This window comes from Setaria viridis, chromosome 6 (assembly GCF_005286985.2).
Source record: "Setaria viridis chromosome 6, Setaria_viridis_v4.0, whole genome shotgun sequence".
NCBI classification, from domain to species: Eukaryota; Viridiplantae; Streptophyta; class Magnoliopsida; order Poales; family Poaceae; genus Setaria; species Setaria viridis.
In genome coordinates, this window is record NC_048268.2 from 36,157,905 (window position 1) to 36,174,266 (window position 16,362).

The 16,362-nt window shown below is 47.7% G+C and overlaps 2 protein-coding genes across 2 annotated transcripts; both read left to right on the top strand.

Annotated features, from left to right (window-relative positions):
* The first annotated feature begins 1,063 nt into the window (after positions 1–1,063).
* On the top strand, positions 1,064–2,044 carry LOC117862066 (polcalcin Phl p 7). The gene has a single exon (XM_034745580.2). The coding sequence runs from the start codon at positions 1,436–1,438 to the stop codon at positions 1,676–1,678; it is 243 nt and encodes an 80-aa protein (XP_034601471.1). The 5' UTR covers positions 1,064–1,435; the 3' UTR covers positions 1,679–2,044.
* Positions 2,045–13,677: 11,633 nt separating this feature from the next.
* LOC117859518 (protein WALLS ARE THIN 1) lies at positions 13,678–15,566 on the top strand. The gene is made up of 2 exons (XM_034742640.2): positions 13,678–14,734; positions 14,838–15,566. The coding sequence occupies exons 1-2, from the start codon at positions 13,901–13,903 to the stop codon at positions 15,189–15,191; spliced, it is 1,188 nt and encodes a 395-aa protein (XP_034598531.1). The 5' UTR covers positions 13,678–13,900; the 3' UTR covers positions 15,192–15,566.
* The last annotated feature ends 796 nt before the right edge of the window (positions 15,567–16,362 follow it).

Below are 16,362 nucleotides of genomic sequence, written 5' to 3' on the forward strand. Positions count from 1 at the left end.
GAGCAAGGCCACTCTCTTCATGTGGAAGTCGCTTGCAGTTGGTGGCTTCCCCGAGGAGTTGGGCCAGTGGATTCCCAAGGAGGTGGAGCTCCCCCTCCCCTGTCACCAAGACACATCCTTCCGTGCAGACATGGTATTTGCAGTTGGGCACACCTCGCTCTGCTGGGTTGACCTCCTCACAGGGATCCTGGTCTACAACCACGCGGCTGCTGGTGATCAGCAGAAGCAATTCCACTTCATCCCATTGCACCCCAAGATACATGCCATGACCATGGACATCACTAGCCAGCTGCAGCAGGGGTGGCCGGAGGAGTACTGCTCCATGTGCTGATGAGGGAGGAGAATCAAGGAGCAACCCTGCTGCGTGGACTTCGGTGTGGATTTCCAAGGAGGAAAGCGTAGGTCCTTGCGTTGTCGGTGGACTTGGCGGACGCCGTGTCATCCCAACTCCTTCCACGGTACTCAGAGCTTGCCCAAGTAGCAGCAGAAATGGACCATTGGTGTCATCATTTTGTCCACGACTGTAGAGGGAGCTGCGGGGTGGCTCGTCGGCCGGCGTTGGAGGCGGGAGAGACGGTGGTGGGGCGGAGGCGGTGAGGGTGCCGAGCCAGGCGGCGGGAGACCCTCGGTGGGCGGTGGAAGCGGCGGGGGCGTCCGACCCCGATAGATTAGCGTCAGGCGGTGGAGGTGGCGGATGCCGCCGGAGGCGGGCGGGTGATGGTGGAAGGGGGGCGTTTCACGTCTGGCGTCTGCGCTTTGCTCGTCGGGTGCGAGGAAGATGGAGAGTCGGAGATGACGGTTCGGGGGAGTAGTCGGGGCCGAAGATAATGTTGAAAGGAAGGAAGATCCGGATCATTGGATGATTAATTAACGGCTGTAAAGTGACTGACTGACGCAGAGACAGACCCTTGATTTATTATCTGTATTTTTGAAGCACATGGGTAATTACATGCTGGCTTAGCATTGTAGCATTATCTGTTTTTTTTTTCTTTCACCAGCTCTACACAATGGTGAAGCCGAAGCCCAGCCAAAAAGGACCCGAGTGTTGCCAGATGGGCTAAATGCTTACATGCATGGGCTCTGGCTAAAGTTACTACTTACGATGGGCCTTGAATTTTCCACCGCAGCAAGGCCTGCTTAATTGCCAGATGTGCATGTCTTGTCAGGTTGAACGATTCCTCCGGGGGGAGGAGGAGACGATGGATGGCGGTGAGGTGACCCGACAATTTCTCCCCGTCGTCTCCTCTCCTCCACAAATTAAACGTAGCGAGGATCACTTGTCCATGCATGGCTATATAGCGGATGGAAGAACTCGAGGGAGAAGAGCTAGCTAGTGATCATACCTTGGAGCGCCGGAGACTGATCGCTGCCACATAATATAGCTGCAGAGAGAGATCGGAGGAGGAGCACACACCGGCCGGGTCGAGAGGCGATAATGGCGGAGACGGCGGACATGGAGCGGATCTTCAAGCGGTTCGACACCAACGGCGACGGCAAGATCTCGCTGTCGGAGCTGACGGAGGCGCTGCGGACGCTGGGGTCCACCTCCGCCGACGAGGTGCAGCGCATGATGGCGGAGATCGACACCGACGGCGACGGCTGCATCGACTTCAATGAGTTCATCACCTTCTGCAACGCCAACCCGGGGCTCATGAAGGACGTCGCAAAGGTCTTCTGATTGACCTGCAACATATATATCATCTACCATCCATGAATCAATCAGCTCCAAGATCGGGTTCAGCTGGCTCGCCGGTCGTCTTTAATTCCATTTGGGGTTTTCCTTAAGCACTAGCTAGCAGGAAGGAGTTCGATCATTTTGATTCTGCTTCTCACCTTTTTCAACTATCTTCTTATCAATTGGCTTCCAATATAATGCAAATTATATGGACGATTTTTTCTTTTTCCCGTTCATATATATATGCCTCCGATAAGTATGTGACTTTGTACCTGAGCAGGCCAGCTTTCTATATGTAAGTCATTGGAGAAACGATCTATCTGCATCGTAAAGACAATTTGTTTTAATGGAATCTGATTGTTTCTGTTTTGCAATCGCATTTTAATTAGTAGGAGCTCGATCTTGAATGCTGGTGGGTAGAGTCGTCATGCATCCATGAATCCCACCTCAACACCAAATTAGAGCAGTTTCACTATAACAATGCTACCAAAATCTTTTCACTATATAGTGCATCAATCTGACGATGCAAACCAAGACCCGCATGGTGTTCGACGGGTGCAACCAAGACCCGGCGTCAATGGTGGCGGCGGCGGTCTCCCACATCCAGCTTTGGCTCGTCCGCCCCCCTGGAAACCTGGTGCTCTGTCATTGCTATGTAATCGCGCACACCTGCAAGCTCCCCCCTGCTTCCCCTCTTGATCGCGCCATGCCAGCGATGTAAAACACTGTTGGGCTTTTAGCCCCAATTTAATTGAGTTCAGGTGGGCGATCTCCGCCCCCGTTGCTGCCTCAAGGAAAAAAAAAATCTGACGATGCAAATGAGTTCATTGACGACTGAAAGAAATATTTTTTTATCGAATACGCAAGAGAATTACGCATCTGATAGAAATGGAGTAGAGTTTACAACAACGCGCATAAGTGAGCGCTACAACTTTTGGTACGTTTCTATTACATAAGTTAAACGACCTAGCTTAAGCGATGGGCAAGCCTGGATTGAAAACGGACTACTCGCAGACTAAACAACTCAGATCTTTTGCTCCCGCCATGATCCGCAACTCACCTTCTGATATTATCTTCTGTAGTAGGAGATCCATTTGCATTGTAGCGCCTCTGAAAACTCTTGCATTTCTCTCTTTCCAAACCTCCCAAGTCACGAGCGCAACTTTCGCTTCTGCCCGTTCCACAGTGCCCTTGCCTGCATCCACCATTGTTGGATGTTGTTGCCCTGGATCGGTGTAGAGTATTGCCTTCCCAGAGTTGCAAAGATCATGGACCACAGATGTGTGGTGAAGGAGCAGAACAGGAATAGGTGATCGTTGGTTTCTGGCTCCTGATCACACAGATAGCAAGTAGCATTTGCATCCAGTCCATGCCGATGACGACGATCTGCAGTGAAGATCTTTACCTTCATTGGAGCCCGAGTTTTTCAAATTAGATCTTAGATCCTTGCTGCAACATCCTGTATGCTGATCTGGCCACCCTGTCCTGTGTGCCGGATCGCGACCGTTTCCAACATGTTCCAAAGGTGAAGGTATTCCACGATCGCCTGCACTGATAGGCCACCAGATATTTCTCGGATCATTGAGCAACGCCTGAGCCACCGTTTGCCTCATTTGCACTCTCCTTGGCACGGCATTGCAGAGGACAGGTGCTATCGAGCTTACCGATTGACCTTCCAGCCAACTGTCTATCCAAAACAGGGCTTTGTTCCCATCGCCTAACTGAATCGTGCATGATGAATTGAAGAAGCTTCGAGGATGTTCAGCCCAAGCGCGGTCATCATCTGTTCTCTGAAGCCATAACCATCTTGTCTGCAATGCGTAGCCCGCCAGTTTCAAATCTGTCACGCCAAGTCCTCCTAACTCCTTAGGCCTGCAGACCAAGGCATTTCTCCTCGCCAATCCGATTTCTCCTCGCACCCAAGGCATCGATTTCATCGCCATAGATTGGCGTGATGGAACACTTAGACATGTTCGTTCTCAGCCCTGACGCTTCTCCAAACATGCCCAGTATTCGCACGATCGCTCTGGCTTCCTGTGCTGTTGGACTCGTGAAGAGAATGCGAAGGACCGGGACGGCCGACTAGAGTGGGGTGAATGGAAGCCTTTAAAAATTCTCTTCAAGAATAAGGTCTATGTCCCAATTGCTACCTCAAACACACTTCGCATCTAATCGCTAAGACGACATAAGTCAACTCGTGACAAACTCAACCTAGGAATGATTAGAGACGCTCAAAGCAAAGCAGAAGCAAATAAACCGAGATGCTGAAAACTTGCACACGAGGAAAACAAAATCACTATTAACAAAATCACTATTAAGCACTCACAAACTAAGCATGCAAAGATTAATTATCTAAAGATTAAACATGCTTAGCAATAGATACTACTAATGAGCCAAAGAGCAGGTGCAGCTACTGCTACTGTCCATCGGCTAAACATGCAAACAAGAGCTAACAGTAATCAAGTTAACTAATTCCCAGCACCAGCCTCACATGAACCACCACCAAAATTAAATGACACTAAGGACAAGCAAGTAATGATTAGGATTAGTCACAGTAGAAGGCAATGATGGTTCACAATCTGATGACCGAAACCTGCAGAACTTCTGTTGCTTGCCGGCTTACCTGAAAACAGAGCTGAGCAGCCGATGCTTACCTGCTGCTGCTCCAGGCCTTGCGCTACCTGGACCACTGCAGGGAGTTGTGCTGGGCCACCTGCTCTCGCCGCCTGACCAGCCTGGGCCGCCTCTCCCTAGTGAGAGCTGGGCCGCTCGCGCTTGCTGAGAAGCTGGGCTGACGAGCGCGCCGGCGTGGGCCGCGAGCGCTGGCAGTGAGCCAGGCCACCGCTCCGGCCTGCTGCTGGCTCTACGGTCCGCTCCTGCGGCCCGGCTGCTGCCTGGTCCGGCCAGCTGCGCAGGCCAGCGCCGCCTGCTGCGCACGTGCTGCGGCCTGCCGTGAGCTGCAGCTGGCCGCCTGCGTCTCCCCCGACGCCTGTGGAGGAACAGAGAAGAAAAACGAAGAACAAACAAGAACTCCACCCAAACTTCGAATGAAAAATCCTCCCTCAAAACACGACGGATCGAGATGAAACTTGAGCCATAGAAGCATCTCCTCAAAAGTTAATAGATCTTGGAAGATCTCAAGCATTCATCGCGGATTTTGGAGAAACCCGAACGCCCTACAAAGAACAAGATTTGGGAAAAACTTTGAATTCACACCAGATCCGTGAGGAATCACAAGGATCCTAGCAACAAACCCCCCCAACAAATCTCACGAAATTTGGCTCAAACACGAAGAAAAAAAATTCCCACGAAAATGCTTCGAGAAACCTGAAAAAAATAAATTTCAGATTCAAAGAATATGGAACAACATGGCACGATATTGATTTTTGGATTACTCCACCATGTTCGGTTAGAAGCCACTCCTAAACACAATCAAAACTAGGATGATAGAAAAATCAAATCAAAGATCCTTCGTCTCTCTCCCTCTCCCACCTTCCAAAGACTCTCACCAACAAAATGAGAAGTCCACCACAAAAAACATCCTTGAGATGTGGCTGCCCCAACAGTCACTCCTCATATATACAGTCTTTTGGCAAATGTCCAAAATACCCTGAAGCACACAACTCAAATGCCCCATAAAGGTAGAACCATCCAGCTTTTTCTTCGTACATTAAACGGACCCAACACCTTCACGACTTCGCTTCACCTCAACGCAAGCTTCGGGGTGGTGCCATGCATCCTCCAACTCGACGCCGTCCGGCCGCACCGGACTCGCCCCCCGGTTTTGAGACCAAACCAGTCAAACCCTCTTGCACACCCCGCAGTCATGACTCACCTCCATTTTGAGGCCAAACCGGTCAAACTCTCTTACACACCCCGCAAGACATGACTTATCCCCAGTTTTGAGGTCAAACCGGTCAAACCCTCTTGCATGTCGCACAATACACAATATATATTTTACACAAACACCACAGCACAACGCACACAACACAACACCTCCGGTTAGCTGTTAGCATAACCATGCATATATGAAATATGAACTCAACCAGTAAAGCCTCGTATCATCCAGTCAATCACCCTCACAAATAGACCAGAGCACATCTCAACTTGTCTCTTAGAATGACGTCCTCGGCATAGAAACTACACTGAAATTTTATGGCATCTAACTCCATAGGTTTCAGCACCCCGTCCTCCCTTGCCTTTAAGAACAACCGGTCCAGGATGGACATTGCCAAGATGAATGCATCAGTGATAAGGAGTCCCGCTGACGAACCCCTCGCATGTGATTGATCGGTTGCCCCTGTTGGCCATTCAGCAAGATCCTGGAGGAAGAAGAAGATAGGAGTAAAGAAATCCAGCTTCGCCATTTCCTGCCGAACCCCAGAGCTTCCAGCAGTTCCAATAAGAAGGGCCATGACAGTGTGTCAAAGGCTTTCGATATATCCAGTTTGAGGATATATAGCATGCATGCAAATGGATCCGTTGGAAGGGACGGCGGACGGCGGCATGCATGCTAATAACTTTGACTCCAACTGTGGGTGGACATAGAAGATTGCAAATCCTCTTTGATCGATAGCCTGATCGATACCGTCAGATTCGCAATGAGTGAGTGAATACTGATGACAGAAGTTGAATGCAGTGTGCAATGCGAATATGCGATAGTGAGTGCCTCCCACCGGGGAGTCAGCATGATTCCTACCCTTGAATCAAGCAAAGAAACACACTGCTGCTATGGCTGCAAAGAAAGAAAGAAAGTTATATATATGATGATAAAAGCAAGCAGAGCATGCGGTGCATACGGATGGATCGGATCCACCTGCGCGGCGCCATCATAGCATTCCTGCCGTTCCGACGAGGAATCCCTCTGCTAGAGCTACCTCTGAAAGGTAAAAGCAAAGATCGAGTGGCCATCAGTAGTTGAGTTGAGACTCCGTCCTGTTGTTTAGTCCACGATCCCATCCCATCCATCATCTATATTTCTATCCTGCTGCTGGTCCAGCTGAAGAGATTCAGATGCGATCCATCCATCCATCCATCCATCTGGTAGCTATTCATTCCTTATCTGATCGACAACCGTAACCACATGACCTGTTCGTTGCAACCACGCACGGCAGTGCAGCTGCAACATACACACCGTTGTGGTCTGCAACGCCTTTTGAAAAAAGAAGTGCACTTGTCCCAGAATATTCCCTCGCATCGCATGCATCGCTACTTCCTCTCCCTTTCAACTCAAGTGATACCGCACCCTTGCTAGCTTGAGAACACTGTCCATGAGAGATCGTAACTTAGGCTACCACTACCAGCTCGCATATAGTGTAAACACATCGATCTATCTACCGATCAGATGTACTTAATTCGTTCCACAAGAATTAATACAATGAAGCAGCGTTTCTAAACATCAGAGAATGATTTCATATGCATCATGGTTGATTATATTTGGCGATTAAGGCAACAGGATGATGGAAGGAGGTCACAAGCAATGCAAGATGACAATGTGCGGGTACGGTGCCATTCGGCGTGCGTTAGTGGCGAACGCAACATTGAGGGCTGGGCCGGGCGTGTTTCTGATACGCATGATGTCTGTCCCGGCCCTCTGAAGAATATCATCAGAGAGCTGGAATGAATCGTACATACGTGCAAATATCATGTTAGTTTTCTGTCATGTCGTCGCTGGTCCACGTCCATCCGTTTGATTTATGCACTACACTACTATAGCATGCTCCTTGTCATGTCCATCTACTATTGGTGGATTCGACAATGAAGCACCAAGTATCTATCATGCACTATTTCTTCGCAGTTGGATGGAATGAGAGAAATTGCAACTACCCACCAGTGCAAGTTGGTTCTGGTCTTTGTGTATTGATCTTGAAATGGATAAAAACTTACAAATCATATAGAACAAAGATCGATGTCATTGACAAATACAACACTAGATGTCAAAAAACAGGACCATATTCTTTTTTGCAAAAATTATGTAGAAATATTTTATAAAAAATGTTATGGTGCCTCCAATGATTTTGGAAGGGTCTCTATATAGTTGTAAGATTCAAATCCTAGAAAATTCCTTCATGCCTAATATACTGAAAGTACCTGTGGAGTAGTAGTCTGCTTCTCGTTCCTAGATATGTCGGCAGTGTACCAGTGCGTAGGTACATACTCACTCCAGTGTGCGCATGCGCGGAGCATCTGCACCTGCATATGCTTTCTCTTGCTTTTGTGCGTGCGTACTAGTCCATTCCATCCAGTTTGGTTTGTCGGGATGCAGACAGCAGCAGCTGCGCATGCCTTGGCTTGCATTGTGTACGTACGTTGATGGATGTCGTGCTCCAGCTTGACAGCGCCGGTACGGTACTTGCAAATATCATCGTCTTTGCTGCCGGTGGTCTCTAGCTGCTAGAGTACGTTTCCAGCATCCTGTCGCCTCTGCAGCAGTTGCTAGATCTGCTAGTTGCTGTTGGGGTTCAGAGTGCAGTGTCGCCGCAGACCAATGCAAGCATATGCATCCAAGCTGCCGGAGTTTGAGGCAGCTCGTTTCTTGTTGATCTCTCTCCCTTGGACTCTGGTGCTTGCATGGCATTTCGCATGTTGCACAGTGAGACCCCTGTTCCGTATGGATCTTAAAGGCTTTTATATACTGCTTCTTCCGTTACAAATTACTATTTATTTTGATACACATATTTTAATATGCACCTAGATATATAATTATATCTAGATAGATAGTAAAAATGATGTATCTAAAAAAAGTCAAAATGAATAGTAATTTGGGACGGAGGGAAACGAAACATTCATTCACGTAGTCCATTCACTACCGATCAAGTTACTAATTTGTCTCAACGTACGCTAGTGTTGTAGCTAGTCGCAGTACTGCATAGTAGTACAAGTGATGGATCTTGAGCGTCTATCCTTGACTTTGGAGCCAGGCAGGGCGTGCATCAGCCAAATCAAACTGAAAGCTGTCTGTCGACTAAGCCATCCAGTAAATAAAGCATGGCATTAAAGGTCATGATGCACTACCTAATACTGCACAAATGGGGAACATTGGGGCCAGCAGATGTCTGCTTATATGTCTAAAATATATACGTGTACTATGCAAAGCTGTGGAAGGGTATGATGGCCGGCACACATGATGGCTGCATCTTTATTTGCATCATTGCAGATGCAAAGTTCATATATACTTGTAACTAGCTGTATACTATATTGCGGTGTGGCGCCAATAAACATAATTAAGTACTGATCGATAATCAAAGATGGATGGATTATCGATCGAGTAAACAGGCCGAATGAAGTGCTTGATCATAGCTCATAATCTGCAGCACTCCAATTGACTGATTACTCTACTAAAAGGCCTCGTATTACGCCACATACCAATACTGGTGTACTTTATACATGCTGGTGAGGAAACATTATGGGCAATATAATGGAGTATACATATATACTGGTACTCTGAAAATCTGCAGCTGAATAATGTGCAAAATTGCATGTAGCGCAGTAGCAGGATGTGTAAGCAAGCAAGCAAGAAGAAGATTAAAAGCGAGGAGGGATGTGACACGAGCAGTGGCAATGTTGGTGGCTGCTGCTGCGCGCGCATACAAATCGACGGATCCATGGGAGGATCGATCGACAGGCGCTTTGCTAGTGCTGCCACATCCATCCATGCCTTTTGTCGGCCTCAATAACCGATTGCATATACCCAAATTACTATTTATTTTAACTTTTTTAGATTCATAGGTTTTGCTATGCGCATACATATACTGTATGTCTAGATACATAGCTAAAGCTACGTACCTAGAAAAGTCAAAACGAATAGTAAGTTGGGACTGAGGGAGTAGATCTTAATTAGCCTGCTGTGTTGATAGATCCATCACACACTACTAATATAATTACGAATTTGAAATCAGCTGGAGAATGACACGGCAATGAAGGGATGATGAATACTGCAGTTTGATTCTCATTTCTCTCATAAAGGTGAACACCACAGCGATTCATCACCTCTTGCTGGATTGTTCAACAGATCGATCACATGGCTGCGAGATGGGCGCATGAATGCTCCCACGGCGTGCATGAGGAGGTTACTGGGCAAGATCGACGATAGATGCTATGGTAAATAAAGCACGCACGCACGCAGGCCGGATCGACAGTCATTCTTCCTGTTCCAGGTGTTAGCTTGTTCAATTCAGGACCACAACGTACGTACCCACCTAAGTAGTTGCTTGCTGACACTTGTCAATTAGTAATAAGGATTACATATGATGCATCATCGATCGGCAGATCCAGCATCGATCATTAATTAGTTTAAGAGCTTCTCCAACTCGATCGATCAATTCATCGTCAATCGGTTAAATAAATAAAGCCCACTAAGCGATCGATCGACGACAGATTTAACAACCTACCAACCTATCTAAGCTAAGTGAGGGGAGGGGACCATTTCATCAGATCAGCAGCCAGCAGTGGCGGTTCACTAATCGATCTTAGCTTGTGTTTCAATCCACACAGATGATAGGAGCATGCTTCATTTATATATTACGTCCTAAATTGCAGGTCGTTTTTGGGTTTTTTAATTCATAGATTTTGCTATGTACGTAGATGTACGCAATGTATAGATATATTGTAAAATCTATGAATTTTGAAAAGCCAAAGCGACTTATAATTTAGGACAGAAGTAGTAGTATGTATCGAATATGCAAAATCAAACTTGCATTGGTGGATGCTATCAGCAACACATCCGGTCATCCATCCGTGCAGTGCAAGTTGCTCGCTCGCGCTGTAGATGAGGTAAGATGCAAGGATGTAGGCATCCAAAGTTGGTGGCTTGGCTCCGTGCTGTTGTCGTTAAGATTGCTAAACTATAGCTAGGCCTATCGATCCTCCCTAGAAGCCTAGCTACTAATAGCACACTCCAATAAGATTCGGGTAACTATATTTCATAGGAAATATCTGACTAAGCGAAGCAAGGGTATCTCCAAACAGTCCATTCATGTCATCAAACCCAGCTACAAAATAATGGTGTGTTCACGTCATCCGATCCTTTTGCAAACTTTACCACTCACTCCAATACATATCGACGACTATATATAGCTAGAAAGAGCTTGGAGAATATAGTATATTGTAGCTAATTCAATTCATTGGAGTGGATGTGCCTTGTGCTGTGTCTATATATAGACGACATTGGCGGCTCTAGTAGCTAATAGTAATTGACTACTCCCTTTGGCTAGCCTAAAATACTTGATGGACGACATATACTATCTGATCGAACTTGTATAGCTTTGATCATAAATAACTTTCGAATATACATGTACATGGTTTGAAAACATGTAAATTGTCGGTTTTGATTTATGTATGATAAAAAAATACTTTCATAATGTCATAAATAAAATAATTATTGTTGCATTCTATAAATATATATATTCTAGAAGAAAATAGTTGTTTGAGTTAATGTACTCGAGCTATTGAATATTGATATATCCTTGCCCCATGGCCATCATATGCATGTCCAAAATTAACGCCGGCCGTATAGTTTTGACCATATATTAGCCAAAAACCTATTATCGATGACCATATATTAGCTAAAAGCCCTGATGGAAATGGAGGAGATGGAGATGATTATTATACTTAGCTTGACCCGGCCACCCGTGTGTGAGTGCGTCGTGCAGCAGCTTTCAGTACTCCATGGGAAGACGGAAAATACTCGATGAAAAGAAAAGAGAAAGGATGGCATGTTGCGGCTGCGGCGAGCAGCATGTCCCTGGAAAGCAGGATGAAAAGCTAGCAATAATCCTGATATGAAATGCAGGCGAGATCGAGCACCTGGCCAGCAAGCCCAACCCTAGATAATCGATGGAATATACGGCCGTGGGTGCCAACGACGACTAATTAAAGCTACCACTCGTATACCTATTTCGATGTGGGACTTGCATTGCATGCTGTGTACATCCATCCATCGATCCATCGCGGACAGACGAGACGATCGACAGATAAACAAACGACATGCATGGTGGCTTGGTGATGTGCTGAAAACTGTGGCCAGCAGCCTGCTCATGAGCTTGTTCTGTCATCTGTGGTGGTCCAACGTCCAAGCACCGGCCGGCCTTTTCTCCATGCTTTTGCATTATATATAATCTTTTCTTTTAATTTCTTTTCCCCTGCTTTTCAGATCCATGTAGTGGAGAAGCACATTTTGGATTCACTTTTCTAGTCGAGATTCTTTTTCCCGCCTGCATATGGATTTAATTAAGTGGCTTCGGTTGGCTATAATAATTCGTTTTGGGTTGCATAGTATGTATCAGCAGAGCTCGCGCCAGCACTTTCAGATCTCTATTAGTATTTGTAACGATGAACTATCTGGCACTAAGCACAAAAGCGTGTTGCTCCGCATGTTCATATGGATTGCAACAGCACATCAAGCATCTGCCTTGATCATTATAAACACTAATAATTCAAACAGGAGATTGAAAAAAAACACTAATAATCCATTTCTATTAGAAATATGTGTGTGAACTGTGAACACAATATGCACAGCAGCTAGGTACTCCAACCAGGGTTAAAAGGTGCGGCAAAAATCTCAGGTGGGCCCTGCATTCTGCAGTTGTAGTGACGCATCACTTGTGTGAGCATGCATGCATTGCATCCTGAAGAAATTACAAGCAGGATGCAACAAAATTAATAAAGCAACAAGGCAGAAACAATATAACGCATGAAGGTTAATTATAGCCTGGTGGAAATAATTAATTAAATTCCATCATTCGAAGACTGCTTTTTCTTCGTGACGGCGGATCGCTTTCTTTCTATCAATCCGGGCGGTGCTAGTGGAGTGGCGCCAATTAAACGACGGATCCATCCATGGAGATGCCATCAAACAAACGAGTCCACTAGAAGCTTTGCTACTGCTGCCGCTGTCTCCTCACTCTCTTTATTTGCAAAAAGCGACGCCACACTACCGAAACCACGCAATGCCCAATAATAATCAAAACATTTTAATATTTCACCTCGTGCACATGCTAGCGTCCAAATGCCACACTTTGGTCGATGATACTACCTATAGCTAACTTAGGGCTGTCTGCTTGCGTGTGCATACTTCTTTCAGATCGTACGTAAATATATATAAATTGCGCTATATATGTGAAATGATAGCTTTAGGGGAAGAAATATGTTGAATTATATATGTGATGCTAGCCTTAGGGGAAGAAATATGTCGAATTTATACCTCTCCTCTATGACGGCCTCCCTTCTTCTGCATTCTCCGTCGGGGGTTAGGGTTAGAGTTTAGGATCAGCCTCCTGATGGTGTGAGGAGGAGGGACAGGCCTGCTAGGTTCGGCGAGGAGGCGTAGATAGCAAAAGTTATGAACAAAAAGATCAAAATGACTTGTAATTTGGAGGGAGAGTATAAGCTTGTTACTTTAAAGGATGATTTGAAAAAAAAGCCGACAAAGGAGCCCCTCTTACTCACTAGGCCGCCATTGCACTCAAGTGCGTGTGCGTCGAACATTGTACTACTCGAATTATAGTTGAATCACTCGCTTAGTCGCTTTGCATGCTTCCGTCTAATGTATATTGTGTGTCCAAACATGCATGTACATTTCTCTTCTGTTATAATAAAATTAGAATGCGTGATTGACAGATTAAGCATGTATGGTAGCATTATATCATAGCATGTGTGGAACTGCGACCACAGGCCATGTGGAGTAGTGGTGTGTTAAAGTTACGGTGAACACCTCGAGTGCATGTCGCGTAACTTTGCTAGCTTTTCACATACTCCTAGCTAGCGTCCTAGGTAGAGTAGGCTGTGATAAAAAAGAAAGGCTACAGCTTGCACTGTCCGGCAGGCACAAGAGGAAGTGGACATACGACAAGCAGAAAAACAGTGACAGTTGGAGTGCCACGTCCCTCTCAGCTAGCAGTCGGTCCACCTGTGGCTATGGGGCCCACGAGCAGTGGCTAGCCACAGTACACATCACTCGCTAGCTCGGACATTCCCTCCCTCGATCATCTCAGTCAGTCAGTTGGCATCATGGCACTCTAGCTCCACTGCCTGAGACTCCCTCCGGTCGAGCTGCTGCGCTTATATAGCGACCCCCCCTCGCTCCGAGCTCGATCACTACCCACCACTGGCATCGATCATCCTCTTGATCTTCCTTCTCGTTCCTCTGATCGATATATCCTTCTCGGCCGAGCTAGCCCGTACCGGGCCGCCAGGCAAGAGATCAGAGGGCAAACAGAGCTAGTAACAATGGCGGATGCGGGGGAAGGGCGGCGGGTTTGCGGCATGCCGGAGAAGGCTCAGCTCCACGTGGCGATGCTGGCGCTGCAGTTCGGGTACGCGGGGTTCCACGTGGTGTCGCGGCTGGCGCTGAACATGGGCATCAGCAAGCTCGTCTTCCCCGTGTACCGCAACATCATCGCGCTCTGCCTCCTCGTGCCCTTCGCCTACTTCCTCGAGAAGAAGGACAGGCCGCAGCTGACGCTCAACTTCGTCGTCCAGTTCTTCCTCCTCGCGCTCTGCGGCATCACCGCGAACCAGGGGTTCTACCTGCTCGGCCTCGACAACACGTCCCCCACGTTCGCCTCCGCCATCCAGAACTCCGTCCCGGCCATCACCTTCGCCATGGCCGCGGCGCTCCGGATCGAGAAGGTCCGCCTCGACCGCCGCGACGGCGTGGCCAAGGTGGTGGGCACGCTGGCTTGCGTCGCGGGGGCCTCCGTCATCACGCTCTACAAGGGCCCCACGATCTTCGGCCCGTCGTCCGGCGGCGACAAGCAGCTGATCATGCAGCAGCTCGTCGCCGGCCCGGAGCTCGCCATGGGGCTGAGCAAGGCCGTGGAGGGGGAGATGAAGAACTGGACGCTGGGTTGCGTGTACCTGGTCGGTCACTGCCTGTCGTGGTCGGGGTGGCTGGTGCTGCAGGCCCCCGTGCTGAAGAAGTACCCGGCGAGGCTGTCCGTGACCTCCTACACCTGCTTCTTCGGTGTCATCCAGTTCCTCATCATCGCCGCCTTCATGGAGAGGGACGCCGACGCATGGAAGTTCCACTCCGGATCCGAGCTCTTCACGATCCTATACGCCGTGAGTTAGCTAGCTAGCTGTAAAAATGATGCCTTTTTTACAAAGAAATGATCCTAGCTAGCTAAATGCCTTTTGCTAATGAAAAAAAGATGCCTGCTTGCAGGGGTTCATCGCGTCTGGGGTGGCGTTCGCGGTCCAGATCTGGTGCATCGACCGTGGGGGCCCGGTGTTCGTGGCGGTGTACCAGCCCGTGCAGACGCTGGTGGTGGCAATCATGGCGTCCCTCACCCTCGGCGAGAAGTTCTACCTCGGAGGCATCATCGGCGCCGCCCTCATCATCGTCGGGCTCTACCTCGTGCTCTGGGGAAAGAGCGAGGAGAGGGCGCGCCTCGCCAGGGACGCCGCCGCCGCCGTCGTCATCATGCCGCCGTCGTCCGACGCCGGCGCCACCGCCCGGAGCGCCAACAAGCTCACGCAGCCGCTCCTGCTGCCGCCCTCCACCGAGAACAACGTCTGATCCATCCAGCCGGCCGGCCATCGTCTCGATCGATCACTGCACGGCGGCGCATGGAGGATCATCCATCCATCGATCGATCCAGCAAGCAGATCAGCAGTGTTGTTAATCAATTATTAGTGCTTTAAATTTTTCTCTTTGTTGCTTTCACGATACGACGCATGCATGTATGCATTATTGTTAATGGTGTGGTGAGCGATGATGATGAGCAGACGACGACTGCATACACAGCAGGTTGCATGTTGCGACGACTTTGCCTGCTGCTTCGTGCGTACTACTTAGTAGGATTGTTTGCGACATTATGCATGTATTTGCATGGTCGATCGGAAATTAGTGTGTGTACGATCAATATTAATTAATTGGTGTGTTCATGGAGCCTTTGCTGCCTTGCTACTACTTACTCCTATCCTATTACCGAGTACTACTCCTTTTCTTCCTAAATGTTTTGTTAGGGTTAAGTTTTCAAAATAAAAGGCATATATGTGTATGCCTCCGCTATTCGGTACCTGGGTACGGAATAGTTCCCCCGAGCCATTCCCGCGTGCGAGTGCCCCCCCCCCCTCACGCCTGGTTTTATCTACGCGTGCGTGATGCAACCGGGCATTGTGAATTAGTCACGTTTATATAAACAATAATGTGCAAACCAGCCTCCCGACTTCAAGCAAAACATCTAGTTCTGCTGCCGTTCAGCATCTTTCTCAGTTAGCAGGCATTAATTGAGTGCAGTTCTTCTGTGATCCTCGCCTGCTAAACAATAATCCAACTGGAATGCCACGTTAATTGAGTGCAGTTGGGCTAATAGGAACGATCGGTTTCGGGGTCGTGGATGGAGGACGTGGCGAATGTGTTTCTTCTTCGAACTTATAACATATTTTTGGACTATTAAACGATCTCGAATGAAAAAGTTATCAACTATAAAGTTTAAAATCTCATCGAGCTCTACAATTTTGATATAAAGTTTGTATTCATCCGAGATCATATGCATTATTGTGAAGCGAAGCCACCATATCAGGAACAAGCGAATAATAACGTGAGAGCAAGTAAGTATCAGTAGCAACACACGGATATTTCCGCTAGCAAAAATAAAGAGAAGAAAACGGATTAACAAAAATCAAAACCATATGGCAACAGCCTACAACCCAAGCTCATACACACCTGACGAATCAAGAAGATG